The sequence below is a fragment of the Equus caballus genome, chromosome 14 (assembly GCF_041296265.1).
Source record: "Equus caballus isolate H_3958 breed thoroughbred chromosome 14, TB-T2T, whole genome shotgun sequence".
Classification (NCBI taxonomy): Eukaryota; Metazoa; Chordata; class Mammalia; order Perissodactyla; family Equidae; genus Equus; species Equus caballus.
In genome coordinates, this window is record NC_091697.1 from 24050394 (window position 1) to 24067283 (window position 16890).

The following is a 16890-nucleotide window of genomic DNA, read 5'->3' on the forward strand; positions in this document are numbered from 1 at the left end:
ATGTGGTACCTGGGTCCTTGCAAACACCTCAGCAACAACATACCTAGAGCTCTTTGCACATGTAACAGCTCTTGTGTTGTTCTGCAATCCTGTTCACGTGCCACCTCCCTCAGCAAACAGGAGGTCTCCTTAATCTCTTATGGCCCAGTACCTAGCACAAGTCTAGACGGAGTATGTGCTGAACAAACGTCTGCTGGCTGAAGGAACACACTGCTACAGCACTGTTCACTCAGGTCCCGACTTACGACTCTATGTTCAGAGACTGACTTAGAATTATTAAACACACGAACGCACAAAAATGTTTAAGTCAGGAGAGACTAAAAACATTTTATTTCTCTCAGAGAAACTACTTCCCCAAAGAATCAAAGAGGGGAAATAAGTATAAACTAAACTATAAATGATGCAAATGTTTCTATCGACAAATAATTCTACAAAATAGCTAAATTTCACTAAAGTATTCAAAAATCAGCCCAAAGTGTCATAACGGGTAGTTCTGTGTACACTACACCAAGAGACGGGCGGCGGGATCAACAGTTCACTGCTGTCTCTAGAGTGGAAGTTCTCTGCAGTGGGTTATCTGGAAGAGGAGCATATGGTTACCTTGGTAAGCAACACGAAAGCAACAGAGGAAGGAAGGGCAAAAACATGAGGCAAACGATTCCAAACTTTTTCTTTTCATCTTTTTTTATTTTAAATTACAAAGGATGTTGCATACACTGATGAATCTGTATCTGACTAGAAGTGCTGAGGGGTTGGAAGGTGACAGAAAACAAAGGCAACCTTTGAATTGCCTTTTCTTCTGAAAAGAAAAACTGCACAACTATTAACCAACATTTAATAGAATAATTTTTAAACAGCTCATGCGTCAACAAGATAAAATTCTTTCTAGACAAAAGACAAGACTGAATCCAATAAAAAGTTTCATAGCTCCAGTTGGGGTGGGAGGGGAACAAAACTACAGAATATTTATGATAGCATTACAAACAGGATCCTACATGACTATGCAAAAGAGGCTGCCACATTGTATGAACAAATGCTTTGAATTCTTGCCCTTCCGCTCTTCTCTTGTGACTTGTCATGTGCGGTCAGCCCTAGGATCACTGTTAACCACAGATGCTAAGTTATAGGACAAATCCGAGGGAACAAAGGTCAAAAAAGCAGGCAGTGGAATACAGTGTCATAAAAATGTGGTGGAAAGGCAGATACAGTACACACATACACAATTCTGTTATTTGGTTCTGAAAAAAACAAAGGGCGAAGAGCAAGACACAGTAATCAGTCCCGCTCCCATCCACCCAGAATTTAATTAACTACACCATTGTGTTTACATTATTATGAAAAGGCATACCTAGTTCACCCAAACTTGGCACACTGAAATACCCAACTGTGATGTCTTCATTAGCCACCAAGTCTTCAATTCTAAAATACTATTTGGAAGTAGTTTTAAGGTTCTATTCCCTCATTACTACCCCCAAACCTCTCTTTTCTAAACAAAAATGGCAATTTGGCATAATTCAGTTCCTAGGTGTAATTTCTACAATTTCAGTCAGTTTACTAAGCACGAGGATTATGCTTCAACACATAATCCCACCTGCCTGTGGAAGTGTAAAACTTTCAGTAGTACGTTTTCGTCATCTTTCCCCAACATGCTTATTCCTTAAAACGAAACAACCATTCCTACAGTTGACATTCATTGTTACATCCCAATGTGTTTGAAATATTAAAAAAACATGGAGTCATCTTCTCATAATGCCCTTATTAAGATTACAAAGATTACAAAAGAATCCACAAGTATTACGGCACTGTGTGAGACTTATTTGTCATGATCCAGGGAAGAACAAGACTGCAATTCTGTGCAAAGTTGTGGAAATGGCCTCAGTTCCATGGGAAATGGTATTCCACAATAGACTTCACTAGAAGGATAATTGAAACCTTTACTTTAACACTGAAAGCATAATTCAATGCACTCTCAAAATTCAAGTTTCAAGATTTGGAGAGATGCTAACATTCTGTTACATAATTAACTAGAAAACACTTGAACAGAATTTTCGGAAGACTATATAAAGAAAGGGAACGAAAGCTTTCAATTCCTGCTGAAGGCAACTTGAATTCGTTTCTTAGAAAGTTAACTAAATCTTAGCAGCTAAAATATTTTTAAATGTATGGAATAAAGAAAAGCACATCCATTCTTGACATTTTGGTGAATAAACTAACAGCTTTATTAATGAAGGCAAACATCAGATAATTGTATGAATATTATATATAAAAAAAGAAATCCAAACTAACAGCATTGTATTTCAAAAGTACTGTACTTCTGTTTCTTTTAAAGAGACTTGTCATCTGTTTTATAAAACAAACAAAACGGGTACTCTTCTCCTAAAAAATTCTGGAAAAATGAAATAGTCAATTTCAAGCTGATGAACTGAACACACCTTTCTTTAAATGCAGACTATTGCTAAGGAGCAAATAAAGTCAAGCATCAGAGAGAAGATGTATGACAAATTCATGAAAGTCAGGAAAAAGGGATGTAGTGAAATTACCGCTAATCTTTCCCCCTCATATTCAAAGACCACTCAAAACTGGTCTTTCACACAAATATAAAATAACTATAAAGAGAGGGAATTTGAAACCATACCATCTGAAATCCTTCATGATGTTTTTATAATAGCTCTGATTCTCTTACCAAAAAGGTCAAAGTGAAAGATTTAGGAAGTGGAAGGGAATGAAGACGTTTTGTTTAAATGTACAAGTAAGGCACAATATAAAGCCACATCATAATCTGTCATGAAGGATCTAGGAAAGGACAAGAATCATACATGGTACAGTAGAACAAGCAATCATATTGACTGAAAAAGTGTGGCACCCAATTCAAACTCAGACAAGATCTTAACAAGCACAACTGGACAGCATGCTTTCATATGGAGACAAACTCTATAAAGAATCCAGTGTATCTGAAATGAGGAAGAACGTTTTTTGTTGTTTCTTTAAAATCATAGTAGTACTAGAGTCAAAGTTTATAATTGCTTTTGGAACAATGGGTTTATTTGAGGTGAATTCACAATGCCTTCACTTAAAGTAAGATTCTGGACTTCATTATGAGCTATCTGTATACCATGTATGAACACAGAAAACCTTTAGAGAGCTCTTCTCTAATGATCTTCACCCAAAAATACATGCCACAATTTTCAAGAACAGAACATGTACAATTGTTGGGGTTTTTATGTTACCCTTATAAGATTTGTTGTGTGATACACTAAACGTATATATTTTAATGACAATAGAGGAAGCAGATTATTACTGGCATTAAAGTACAACCATTTCTAGACGGTTTTAAATGCCACAGAGTCCCCTGGTTAAAATGTAAAGCTGCACAGCTTGCCTATGTCATCTTTACGATAAAGTTAAAACAGCAAGAGGATTTACCCTTCACTCTACATTTTACCGCCAGGTTTTGTTTAGATCAAGTGTCGCTGCAGCATTCTGACCAGCCCAGATTTAGCAGCAAATGGCAGGAATCATATAAAATGCAATTTTTTTAACAAAGTGCTTTTCTAAGATATACATACATATATAAATAGGTACAAAATAAAGTGTCAACATTAAAAAGCTCAACTATTTAAAAGCTTTTAACTATTTAACTTAAGTAGTACATATAAAACACTGAAATGCAAGGATATGGAATCTACTAAACAGATTCAAAGTCTTTTTTTGAAATGCAAGACCAAAAAATCAAATTCTGGTTTGCAGACAAGAAAAAGGTATCAAAAACCAGAATTCCTAACAGAGCAGCTAGAAAGGGGCAATTTTATAAACCTCATCAGCTGAATCTCTATCATGAAGTGATTTTCACCTGATTGCAAAACTGCCATGTTTTGGAACACGTTTCCATTTACCAGACATGCGCTGTCAGAACTTCATATACTCCCAAGTTACGAACCTGTGCTTTGCCTTCTCCTGCCTAAAAAGGAAAAGCTTTAAACAATGAACTTACAGTCTCTGAAACCATTAGATCTGAGCTTATCATCTGTTTAGCGTGAATGCACTAACCAGGTACGTTTCCATCAGACGCTCAGGAAAATCTCATGCATCACAGTTCAGCTAAGGTGTTAAGACAATCTTTCTCAGAGTTTCTTTTTCATGATGTCAAAGAAGCATGTAAGCGCATTGTTCAGTTGTTACTATGTGTTTTAGAATCAACCCTTTATAAGCTATAGCTTCAGGTGCTATCACTTACAAAGAGGGGGGATAAGGAGAAAGTAAAAGAAAAGGAAACACACTATATAAACAAAATAGAATTAAAGAATAAATTCTCCAAGGGGTAAAGGAGAAATCGTTTGGAGAAATAGATACTTTCCCAGCAGCTAGGTCTGAAATTTTTGGTTTTTTTTTTCTGGCTAGATAAGATTCTTTTTTTTAAGTATAGTTTTTAAGCCACCAGTTTTCCGAGTTCAAAACACAAGATCTGAGAATAAAACAGTAAGAGAGACAGGATGGAAAGATATGTGGGGAAGGTTTATAATGCTGCCTTGACACAAGAAATTTCTCATCAAGAGGTAAAGCTTTAACATAGTTGAAACACTGACTAGTGAAGCTGTTTTATGTGAGCAAAAAAGAGCACCTAAAAACTAAACGTGTTAATATTTCTCAGTTCTAGAAACTATAGAAGAAGTCACATGTAAGTTTGAAGAAGCTAGTTTGAAAATACCTGTACAAAAATATAAAAATCTATAAATTTTTTTGTTTTTGTTTTAAGCTTGTGTTGATCTTTGAAAATATTACATGCACAATAATACATCAATTGGAAAAGTGGCAACTAAAGAATTAGATATTTTTAGCTTTTTTCTTTCTTTACATATATATATATACATAATACAATAAAAATAATCTGTATTTTGGTTGTTTGGTGGAAGTATACTACAATAAGCTAAATAAACTTTTTAATTTTCAAGGTCAAAAACTATTTTACCAATAGCTTACTAAAATGAAATATATTAAAATTTCCTACAATAAGTGCAGAAATAAAAAGACTTACAGACACCTAAATGGCCACCAACTTATCTACTATGGAAGCGAACTAGAGGAACAGCAAAATAATATTTGTATGTGTGGATGCTCCTTCTGTAGATAATTGGACCCAAACAGAAATAAAATTCACAGTTCAGTAAGATCCCTAACCCTGACCTTTTCATTTTTCTTTTTTTTTCTCCTTTTTTTCATACATTCATACAGTATCATGTAAGCTGTGCAAAACTTTACTTAGACTGGCAGTTCGCCATATCAGTTGCATTTGTCTTTGGTACAAAAAATAAAACAATCGCAATAATGTGCAAGTATTTGTCTTCTTCCGGTCAAGTACCGAAATATGAGTTTTCTAGAGCCATCTTTTTTTTGTGTTTTTGTTTTGTTTTTTATACAATACACAGACTCTGTGGCATATATCTACATTTCAACATAGTCCTATATACATTCAAAAAACTTGAAAAAGAGTTGGAACAAAAAAACATTTAAACCCCATAATTTTTCCATCTATATATCTTGTTTTTCCTCATTAGGGTTTTCATCATACAAAATATTACCAGTTTTATAGTTTCCCCAAAATACAAGGCACAAAGAATATGCTTTTTTTTCTTACTTGCACAGACATTATATATATATTTATATATATATTTATATATACCATATTGAGCTCGGAAAATGAACATCTAATATGGCACATGGGCATGAGTGCTGGGTTGTGCCATGTACAAGTGAGATTAATGGTTGTGGAAAATTAGAACAAAAAGCAATAATTCTAAAAACAATCTAAACTGACTGTTTAAAAAAATGCTTCCTCAATTTTTTTATGTGGTTCAGAGCATAAACCTGCCACAATATTTGGCATTTACTAATATATTCACTCCTCCAAAATGTTTTGCTGTAACAGATTTTTGCAATCTGTATCTAAACATTTACTTAAATTTTTAAGTTTCAATTCTGATGCCAGCAGCAGTTTTAACCGTGGTTTATGCTCTGAAAATGCAATAATCAAGTATTTTGGATCATGCTTCACTTATGCTACTTAGTTCTTAAAACAATGTAACCTAATTGTAAATGTTTACATAATGCTAAACTGACATGCAAAACAGAATGAAAATTTACAATGAATAACGTGACAAACACAGACGTTTCTGACCAGTGGTCCAATGAAACTGATTACACTTTTGATGTTGGTATCCTTAGTCCTACAAGGCCTCCAGTGGGATTGCCTTCTGCAGTCTTCTCTAACACTTGGTTAACAAATTCTGAGGTTTGTCCAGCAACTGGGAGACCTGAGGAAAAGAATAAAAGGCACACTTAGACACAGAAATGGAGCGGGCATGGATGGAAAATGAGGAATAAGAAAGTCTGGGGGCCAGGGGTGGCCCTCAGCTTGATACTGCTCCCAGATGAGTGCTCTGCTGCTTGCGACTGCAGCCCAGAAAATAGTTCCACCCACCACATTAGAGCCTATGATTTTAAGATTAGAAGGGTCAAACCAAGAATAATCATGAAGAAGGGTTAATTAACATTTTAAAGAGGGGGAAAGGACAAGTAATAACGGTCCAATTAATAGTCCGAACCCAAAGCCTGTGCGTGCCGACATGCACTGTCCCCTACGCCCACGGGACAGGTTTCCCCGTTCTCTCGGCCAGTCTCTTCCAACTGCTCCAACCTCACTACATCGCATGTGTGGGCTTCACCACGTGACTGACAATATAGCTCTGAAGAATATTTTCAGTCACTTTTATAATTACTGTATAAAATTTATGTTCCTTTTTCTTCATTTTAAAGAAAAGTGAATGAATAAGCAAAATTGAAAGAGAAAAGGGAGAAAAGGTGGGAGACAGAGGAAATACGTTGATTTTTTTTGTCTTCCTCATTTTCTAGCTGAGATCAAAAGACACTTAAAATCAATAAATTAAGTAACAGGTATATTTTTAAAGGAATAAGAAAAATAACAAATAATTAAAAAGTGATGGAAGCAGAAAAATAGCCATTGCTCATAGGAAGAAGACAAAAGATACCGTAAAAAATAGAGAATTGACACTACCTTAAAAATGTGATCAAATTTAGCATACCCCATAATAGGACAAACTGATATATGTGCCTCTTGACTGACAGAATGAGAAGGATACACTGCCTATGATGTATTCTTCCCAAGGAAATTTAACTGCATCCAATGAGGAAACAGACAAATTCAGATGGTGGGATATTTTACAAGATCAACTGCCTGGATTTTCCATGGAAAAAAAAAGGCTGAGAGACTGATCTGGATTAAAGGAGACAAAAAGACATAACTAAATGCAATACATGATCCTTTATTGATCAAAAACAAACAAAAAGTCTATAAAGAACATAACTGAGATAACCAGGGAAATTTAAATATGGACTCCATATAGCTGTTATATCAATGTCAATATAAAAAGGCAAAAAAGCCATATGAACTAACCCTAACAAATCTTTTGATGACAGAACTAAAATCAAACATCTCTCAATAAATAAAAATGAGCTAAACTCATCTATGAAAGAAAAACTCTCAGACTAACAAAGAAAACCCAACTATATGTTACATATAAAAATCTAAGAGTGAATTTTATGATATGCAAATCAAAATTAAATTAAATTTTAATTAAAAATGTTTTTTAAAGAGATGTATCCAATAGAAAGTGATTCAGAAACATTAAAAATAAAAGGGTGAGCAAAGGGATAGCAAGCAATCATAAAATAGTAAGAAAGCTTCGTTCACGATTGTAATACCAGACAAGACTGAATTCAGGGAAAAAGCCGTGATCAAGCGTGTTCGTAAAAGCAGCTGTAACAGAAGTGTGCCTCAGGATGACGAGGACTGTAACGCACAGGAGAGCCCAGTAATGGGTCCTATTCCAACAGCCCAGCATTTAAAGGCAGAAACCCAGAACATACGAGAAGAAACTGAAACACATTAGTGTGAGGTTTTCTCAGTTCTACACAGAGTAAATGGATACCACCTACAAAAATAAAAAGGAAAAGAAGACATAATTAAGATTATCTAATTGATATATAATGGAGTCAATATAAAACAGAAAATATACCTTCTTTTCAAATGCCCACAAAACATTTAAAATTGTAATCATATATTAGGTAGTGAAAAAAAGCTCAATAATTCACAAAAAATAGAAGTTAATAAAACTAGAAAATAGTAATCCCTACCTTCTAGAAAATTTTTAAATCTCTCTCAAACAATTCTTGGGTCAAAGAGTGAATCAAACCTAAAACTTCAAAGTATTCAGAAAACAATTAAAATATGACATTAAAATTTATGAGTTATAGCTAAAGCAGTGCTTAAAAGAAATCTCAAAGGTTTTTAAGTATGTCAATGAACAAGAAAGAATAAAAAGAAATGACTTAAGCATCTAACTGAAGAAATTAGAAGAATTGATAAACTCAAGAGTTGGTTCTTTGGGGGAAAAGGTAGACTAGCCTATAACTAACTGATTCAGGAAATAAAGGAGAATACAATAGATAGAAAATAAATAAAAATGGAGCACTAGCCACTAACACAGAAGAAATGTAAAAACAAAAATAATTTTAATAAATTTAATAAATTTAAGTGGATAATTTTCTAGGAATATATAAATTATCAAAACTGATTCCAGAAGAGCTTGTAATCTGACAGGCAAATTATCATAGAGGACAGAGAGAACGTTTTCAAAGAGTTAATCACAGAAAACACAGCGGGCCAGATAATTTCAAAGAGTATTCCCCCAAACCTTTAAGAAAAAGAAACTCTAACATATTTAAACTGCTCCAGAGGGGAATTCTGGGAAGACAGTTCCATGGCAGCATAGATTTTTAATCTCAATTCCCCATATAAAACCAGCAATTAAATAGTAAAACCATAAGCCCATGGAAAACATTAACAAGTGACAAGGTATCTCCATGAACCTCAAAATTCAAGACAGTGGGAAAAAATTACCCAAAGCTATAAGACCTGCATAGTATTAACATTATCAACACTTGTATGGGATGAGTCAAAAGGAAACAATAGACCTGAAAACAAGTGAAGTCTAAAATAGCCAACAGGTTCCTCACTGGAAGGCACAGGAGGCCAACATGAGAAGGAAGAGCTGAAGCTGAGAGAGATTTTGCCCAACTGAATAGTGAACACAAGGAGCCCACAGTAAGATGTGAAGAGGCTGGAGCAGTCTAGCCTCTGTGAACTCAGAAGACTGACCAGCCAGGACTCCCTTGCAGGACAGGAGCCAGGATGAATAAGAATCAAAATTAGCAAGACAGGCACAATAGACAGGAAAGAAAGAGACGGTCCAGATAAAACTGTGGAAGGGTGCAGGACAAGAAATCTCAGAAAGCAAGCTGCCATGTGCCCTAGTGTGATAAGGCTGTCCCCCGCCACACTTTCCACTTCTTGCTCTCACCTGACTGTGGCCCAGTGACATTCAAATGCACCAAAGAAATGCCCTCACACCGTTTGCACTTCACCTTGACCTCCAACAAAAACACTTGCCCTCGGTTCATTTGTTTCTCTGTCTCCTTCCTACCTGCTTGATTGAACCGCTCCCTTAGCATGCCCTCCAGGTGTCCTCCTTGTGGCATGCAGTGGCATGCAGTGACTTTGTCTCTCTGGGATAAACTTTCTTTTCCCGCTCCTCTCGTGTGTCCCCTCTTGTGACTGGACTGAATGACTATCTCATAAACGAATACAAAATATTTTTTTATATTAATTGAAAACAGGGGAGTCTGAAGTTTGAAGTTAGGAAAGCTACTCGGAACCAAACTTTCTTTTGAAAAACTAATTTCACATACAGATGACCAACAGAAAAGAATCAAGGTCAAAATCCCATAAAAAGTTATTGTAAGAAAAAAAGGCAAAAAAGAAGATTCCTACAAACAATCAAAGTGTGCCTGAAAGATAGAACCAAAAAATGGTCAGATCCCACTATTATTATCCCAAATGGTCATAACCCACTGTTATTTCAAAACGAACTAAATATTTCAAATGAACTAAAAGAGATTAAAGAAAATGCTAAAAGACATCAAAGAACAACATAAATCAGAAATACAAAAACTCAGAAATAAGGTGATAGAACTCAAAAAAGAAACAGAATTAATTAATTCCTGAAATTAAGACAAAACTAAAAAGAATATAAGAGCAGCAAATAAACACACCAGATAATGTTTTTAGGAGAAATGGAGGTGAAAAGAAGGAATTTTAAAATAAAAGAAACTAAGAGAGAAAAAAAGATTTGAGAAAAGGTGAATATCCTTCAGAAAATACTGAAGATAGGTAAAGAAGATCCAACCCACAAATAATGAGTCCCTGAAGAAGAGAACCAAAGAAAGAGAAGGGGTCAAATACTAAAAAGATTTGAAACTGCATATAGAAACTAAGAGATAAAAAAAGATTTGAGAAAAAGAGAATATCCTTCAGAAAATACTGAAGATAGGCAAAGAAGATCCAACCCACAAATAATGAGTCCTTGAAGAAGAGAACCAAAGAAAGGGAAGGGGTCAAACACTAAAAAGATGTGAAACCGTGTATTGAAAGAGCACAATGCATACATGAGAATATCGACCTAAAATGACCAACTCCAAGATATAGTCTAATAAAATTATTGGGATTTAAAGAAAAAGAAAAAATCCTGTTGACATCTAGGCAAAAATAATAAATGACTTATATGGAAAGAAAATTAGGCAATCATTAGGCTTTTCAATAGCAATACTTTATGTCAGGAGAAAAATGGAGAAACATATTTAAAATACTCAAGGAAAGAAAACGTGAGCCCAGGATTCTCTATCTGATAAAACTGACTTTCAGTTGTAAAGGAAATAGACAAGTTTAGCAACATACAAAGCCTTTAAATTAAAAAACAAAAACGTAGAAAGAATTTTTCCTTGTAATATTAAATTCTTCCCTCTACCTAACAAAGGATGACTGCAAATGATTTTAAGGAACAAGAAAGAAAAGAGAGAAATGCACTGAAAGAAGACATTAGAAATAACATCAATCCATTTGAAGAAAAAGCCAAGCAAATTCACCATTCTTATTCCCTGTTTTGATTAATGTTTGGGTACTGAATTAATCTACATAGAGGTAGGAAATAATTGGTTGTTTAGGAAAATACTAATATTGAGGATCTACTCTTCAGCTAAGATTGTTTTTAATTTAAATACAGTTTTGTTCAAGATAAACTTTCAACCTTTCATAGTGTTGATAAATTTTTTGTACAAATATACTGTTCTTAATTTTGTTTCATTTCATATGTACTTTATTTTTATATGAATTTGCAACTCTACTTTTGAATAAAGTAATTCTGCAAATATAATAATTGCATATTCAATTCATTTTACTATTCTATCAACTTACCCAGTTACTATTTTTGAATCATTTTCCAAAGCTTAGCGAAAGGAATTGATTATTAACTACTGATAAAGCAATAATCACTGAAATGTTCTACCATTTGGAACACTTAAATAGGAAATTATATCTATTTTCTTAGCAAGCTATATTACAAATAATCTTCAGGTTAATATTATGTTGTAAGTGTGCAATTTAGGCATTTAACTAATTTTAATTGGCTTTGTCATGAAAAAAAATCTTCAATTTGCTAAAATATGAATGACGTAGTTCAGGAACAATGTGGAAATAAAATTAAGAAAAAAAATCCAAATATTTAAGATGTAATATAACATCAACAGCTAATGCTTACTGAGTATTGAGAATTTATATGTTCAGCAGTGCGCCAAGTGCTTTATATACACTGTTCCCATTTAATTCACACAACTGTCCACGTTTTATAGATGAATAAAATTAGGTTGAGGGACGTGAACTCACTCTCCTGGGGTTCTCACACAGCGAGTGGCAGGGCTTGATCTAGAAGTGATTTCAAATGCTCTGATTTTAACCACTACACTAAACGAAGTTTGTTTTTTGAAAACATAATCTTAATTTCTGGACATGACCAGTGGGTATTGCTAGAGCCACAGAGAAACCACTAGCATTTTTGGTAAACCTCCATGGTAAACATGTAGAACCTAAAATGCCTCAAAATAAAGAAAATGCTTCAAGAACGAAGATAAATGCTCAAAAGTATCAAATGCTACATAGAATGTCAAGAAAAATAAATTCTCAAGTAAGCCTATTGGATGAGGCAATTAGTGGGCCACTTGTCAACTATACAGTTCAGAAACTATACAGAGATAAACGTCAGATGATAGGGCTAAGTGACAATATGTGGGTACAGAGTAAACACTGGAACTAGGAGAACTTAGTTCTGCTCCTAGTTCTGCCACTTATTGGTTGTATGACTAGCAGCAAGATACTTAATACCTTGCTGGGCTTCCAATTACTCATTTGTAAAACCAAGATAATAATACCTCCTTCACAGAATTATGGAAGTAAATGACTAAACACCCTGAACAGATAGGTCCTGGATCACAATAAGTACTCAATAAATTTTAGCTGGTTAGCCCTTCCTAATACACCTAAGGAATCCTTTTTTCCTGGCTCTTGATCTCTCTAATATCTTCTCCTTTGGCCTTGAAACATGAAAGTTGTCAAATTTCATGAAATTGTTGGGTCAAAATCTATATGCACTGCTCAAGTTACCAAAGATTGCAAATTGTCATCAAAAACATTAGTATATTTTACATTCAGTATTAACACAATGCTGATAAGAGAAACTAGTAAGTAATTTCAAAGACAATGAGAAACTTACTAAACACATGGAAGCATTCAATGTGCATTTATTTTTAATTAAAGAAAATGCAATCATTTGGGTAACTATGAGAAATATAAAGAGAAATAAACAATTCTTGCTCACTCCACTCCATCTAGGTATCTTTATTTCTTCAAAGCATTTATCACAATTTATTACTTTTGTTTTTCTGTTTATTCTTTGTCTTCCATTTTTAGACTATAAGCTTCATAAGGATAGTGATCAAGTCTCTGTTATTCATTCCTGTATCCCCCAATACCTGGTACACAGTATGCACTGAAAAAATTTTCTGAAATGAATGAATTTATAGTAACTAGAAGTCAGAAAAATTGTCAACAGAAATGTAAAAAAATTCCAAGATATTTACAAGTAAAAAAAATAAAACAAATTATAGCGCTTGTTACTCTAAAATTCAGGTAAATAACTAATCAATGATTGAAAAGTAAGCTCTAGGGGTCTTCCCCATTTGCCGAGTGGTTAAGTTTGTGCACTGTGCTTTGGCGGCCCAGGGTTTCACCGGTTCAAATCCTGGGCACAGACATGGCACCACTCATCAAGCCATGCTGAGGCAGCATCCCACATGCCACACCTAGAAGGACCCACAACTAAAAATACACAACTATGTACCAGGGGGCTTTGGGAGAAAAAGGAAAAATAAAATCTTTAAAAAAAAAAAAAACAAAAGTAAGCTCTAATTCTTTTAAGTGACCTGATTCAATAAACAATCAGCATCCTGGGGAAAAATGAACTGGAAGAAAATTCTCAGGTAACTGAAGTTTACCACTCTACACAATGACTATGTAAGAACCAGTTTGTAAGAGACAGTCCTAGAATAAATACTGTTAAACAAAGAATATACAATATAGCTGAACCAATTTTATGATGCTTCAGGGTTTTCATGAATTGCATTAGGCTGCAATGTCCCTAGATGCTACTGATCTGTAAGGTGATTTGCTCCTATGGCAGCTAAGCTCCTGGGCCTCTAGAGTTCTCATGTCTATGTCTACACGAGCTATCTCTGCCTTCCCTGTCGGATACCACTCTGCCTGACTTCTGGATGCCTTCCTCTCTGTTCCTCTGCACGTTGTATAATTAATCTGTTCAGGGATGGAAAAACCAGATAATTAAGCTTGTTAGAATCCTGTGAAATGCATTACTGAGTAAAACAAATAGGTAAGAACCTCCACTAAAGTATAAACTGCAGGCCTGACAGCTCAGGGTTCTTTACTTTCCCCATAGAAGATTAAAGTTTCTAGAAGTTTAGCTTTCCTGAGTGTTAAAACAGTTCAGTGATGAAATCTAAATAACAAACTGTAGTAACCAGCAGTACATGTTTATGAATGTTCAATCTCCAACGACAAAATTACTTGTAAAGGAGAGTAACTACAGTGAGAGTACTTGAGTTCTTCCTTAAAAGAATTTTTAACTTCCCCTTGAATCATACATCTTACACTGCATGTTATTATTTGTTATTAATTTATCCAATATTCTTCTTACCAAGAGTATCTTTAATGAGAATTTCAAGCTTCTGCCCCATGTTGGGTCCTCTCTCCTCTCTTGGATTCTGTACTCGGTTTACAATCTCTTGCTTGATGGAGTTGATTACAAACAATAAATTATCTGTAAGACAGAACAAGACACTTGGAACACGTCACTAACATGGAAGAATTTGCTTTTAGTTATAAATATTAATATCGAACAGATATTCAACTAAAAATGAAGAATGTGTAAGAAAACATTAAGGAGTGATGGTTATAAAAGCTTGCTTATCCAAAGAGACTAATTTCAAATAATGTTCCAGTTTTGATAACACATTGTAGATATATCCATGTCCACTATCCTGTAAGCAACTTGCCTTACTTGTCTTCATAGCTTTCAGACCAATGATAGTGCCTGGTATATCAAATCCCAGGATCTTAGTAAATGTTTATTAAATAAATCAAACAAAGTCCTTCAAAGGCAAAGGTTTAAAAACAAATTTTCCCATCTTATGAAGCTTAAAAAAAAGAGAAAAATTAACCAAAATTAAATAGGAAGAGGGAAATAATAAAGATAACAGCAGAAATCAATGAAACAGAACACAAATAGAGAAAAACACAACACAGAAACTTAAAGCTAAAAGCTGATTTTTGAAAAGATTAACAAAATTGATCCCCACTCCCACCCCCATCCCCATCTAGACCAATGAGTCACCTATATCTGGAATGAAAAAGGGGTTATCACTTCAGAATCTAGAGCCATTAAAAGGATAATAAGAAAACGCTACAGTAACAAATTCAACAAATTGGATGAAATGAACAAATTTCTTGAAAATGCAACTTAACAAAATCAACACAAGAAGAAATGGGAAATCTGAACAGCCTCTCTCTAGTAAAGAAATTGAATTCATCCAAAAACATTCCCAAAAGAAAAATCTAGGAGGTTTTAATGGAAAATTCTATCAAATATACAATGAAGAAATAAAATCAATCTTATCAAACTTTTTCGAAAAAGAAGAAAGATCATGGCTCAATTCATTCCATAATGCCAGTAAAGCCCAAATACCAAAACCTGACAAAGACATTACAAAAAAAAGGAAATCACAGAGCAATATTTCTCTCTTATACAGACACAGAAATTCTTAAAATAGTAGCAACAGAATCCAGCTTAAAATATTAGAATAGAACCTTACAAAATATTTGCAATAGACTCTAATATAAAAAGGAAAATACATCACAAACAAGCAAAGTTTATTCCAAGATGCAAGGTTGGTTTAATATTAAAAAATCAGTTAATGTAATTCACCATATTAACAGGTGAAAATGTGATATATTACCAGAATAAATGAGAGCAACAACATGATTCTTCTGGTAGATGCAAAAAAAAAGTATATGATAATATTCAACACCCATTCATGACAAATCAAACTAGGAAAAGAAGAGAATGTACTCAAAATGACAGAGTGCATCTCATCTACAAAAAAGCCTACAGTCAACATAATACTTAAACGTGAAGGAGTTCCCTCATGAGATTGCAACAAGGCAATCACCACTTCTACTCAATGTCTACACATTGCAATGAGGCAAGAAAAAGAAATAAAAGAAATAAAGATCAGAATGGAAGAGATAAAGCCATCCTTATTTGCAAACGATGATTGCTTAAATAGAAAATACCAGGGCATCTACATACCTACGACTGGAACTAATAAACAAATTTAGCAAGATAAGACACAAAAGTAAAGTACACAAAAATCCATTTATATATTAGCAGCAAAGAATTTGAAAATAAAATTTCAAAAAGATTCCATTTACAGCAGCACCAAAAAATACAAAACACCCAGGAATAAGTCTAACAAAAGACATTCAAGTATTCTACACTGAAAACTATAAAACGAGGCAGAGAGAAATTAATGACAACTTTAACTAGACGGAAAGCGAAACTAAGCTCACGGATTAGAAGACTCCATTTTGTTAAGAAGGTAGTGCTCTCCGAATTGATCTGCAGGTTAAAAGCAATCCTAATCAAAATCTCAGTAGGCTTTTATGTAAAAAGTGATAAACTGATTCCAACGTTTATATGGTCATGTGAAGGACCTAGAATAGCCAAAACAACTTTGAAAGAAAAGAACAAAAGTGGAAAACTTACAAGGACCATCTGTCTTTAAGATTTACTATAAACTACAGTAATCGAGACAATCTGTATTCACATAAAGGTAGACAAACATGAACGGAACACAATGCCAGAGTCCAGAAGCAGACCCATACACAGAGGGTCAATTGATTTGACAAAGGCGCAAAAACCATTCAATGGGGAAAGTTTTTTTCAATGAATGGTGCTTGATCAACCGAATATTCACGTGGAAACAAATTAACATCAACTCTTATCTGACACCATACACAAAAATTAACCTAAAATGGATCATAAACCTAAATGTAAAACCTAAACTATATGAATTCTAGGAGAAAATACACAAGAAAATATTTGCAATTTTGGAGTTGGCAAAGTTTCTTAGAACACAAAAAATACGAAATATAGAAGGAAAAACTGACAAATTGGATTTCACTAAAAATGTTTGGTCTTTGAAAGAAGTCAATGAGAAAAAAAGGGAAACCAAAGACTAGGATAAAATATTTCCAATACATATCAGAGAAAGAACTTGTATTTAGAATAAACAAAG

The 16890-nt window shown here is 34.1% G+C and overlaps 1 protein-coding gene across 5 annotated transcripts in view; it reads right to left on the reverse strand.

Moving 5' to 3' along the window:
• Nucleotides 1–5188: 5188 nt before the first annotated feature.
• The window catches only part of CREBRF (CREB3 regulatory factor), a 60014-nt gene continuing 48312 nt past the window's right edge, over nucleotides 5189–16890 (reverse strand). For all 5 annotated transcript variants that reach the window (XM_001502910.7, XM_023617227.2, XM_023617226.2 and 2 more), the window contains 2 exons: nucleotides 14232–14354; nucleotides 5189–6308 (listed from right to left, as the gene is read on the reverse strand). In XM_001502910.7, the coding sequence (XP_001502960.3) occupies nucleotides 6193–6308; nucleotides 14232–14354 (239 nt within the window). In that variant the 3' untranslated portion in view covers nucleotides 5189–6192. The remainder of the gene's footprint in view (nucleotides 6309–14231; nucleotides 14355–16890) is intronic.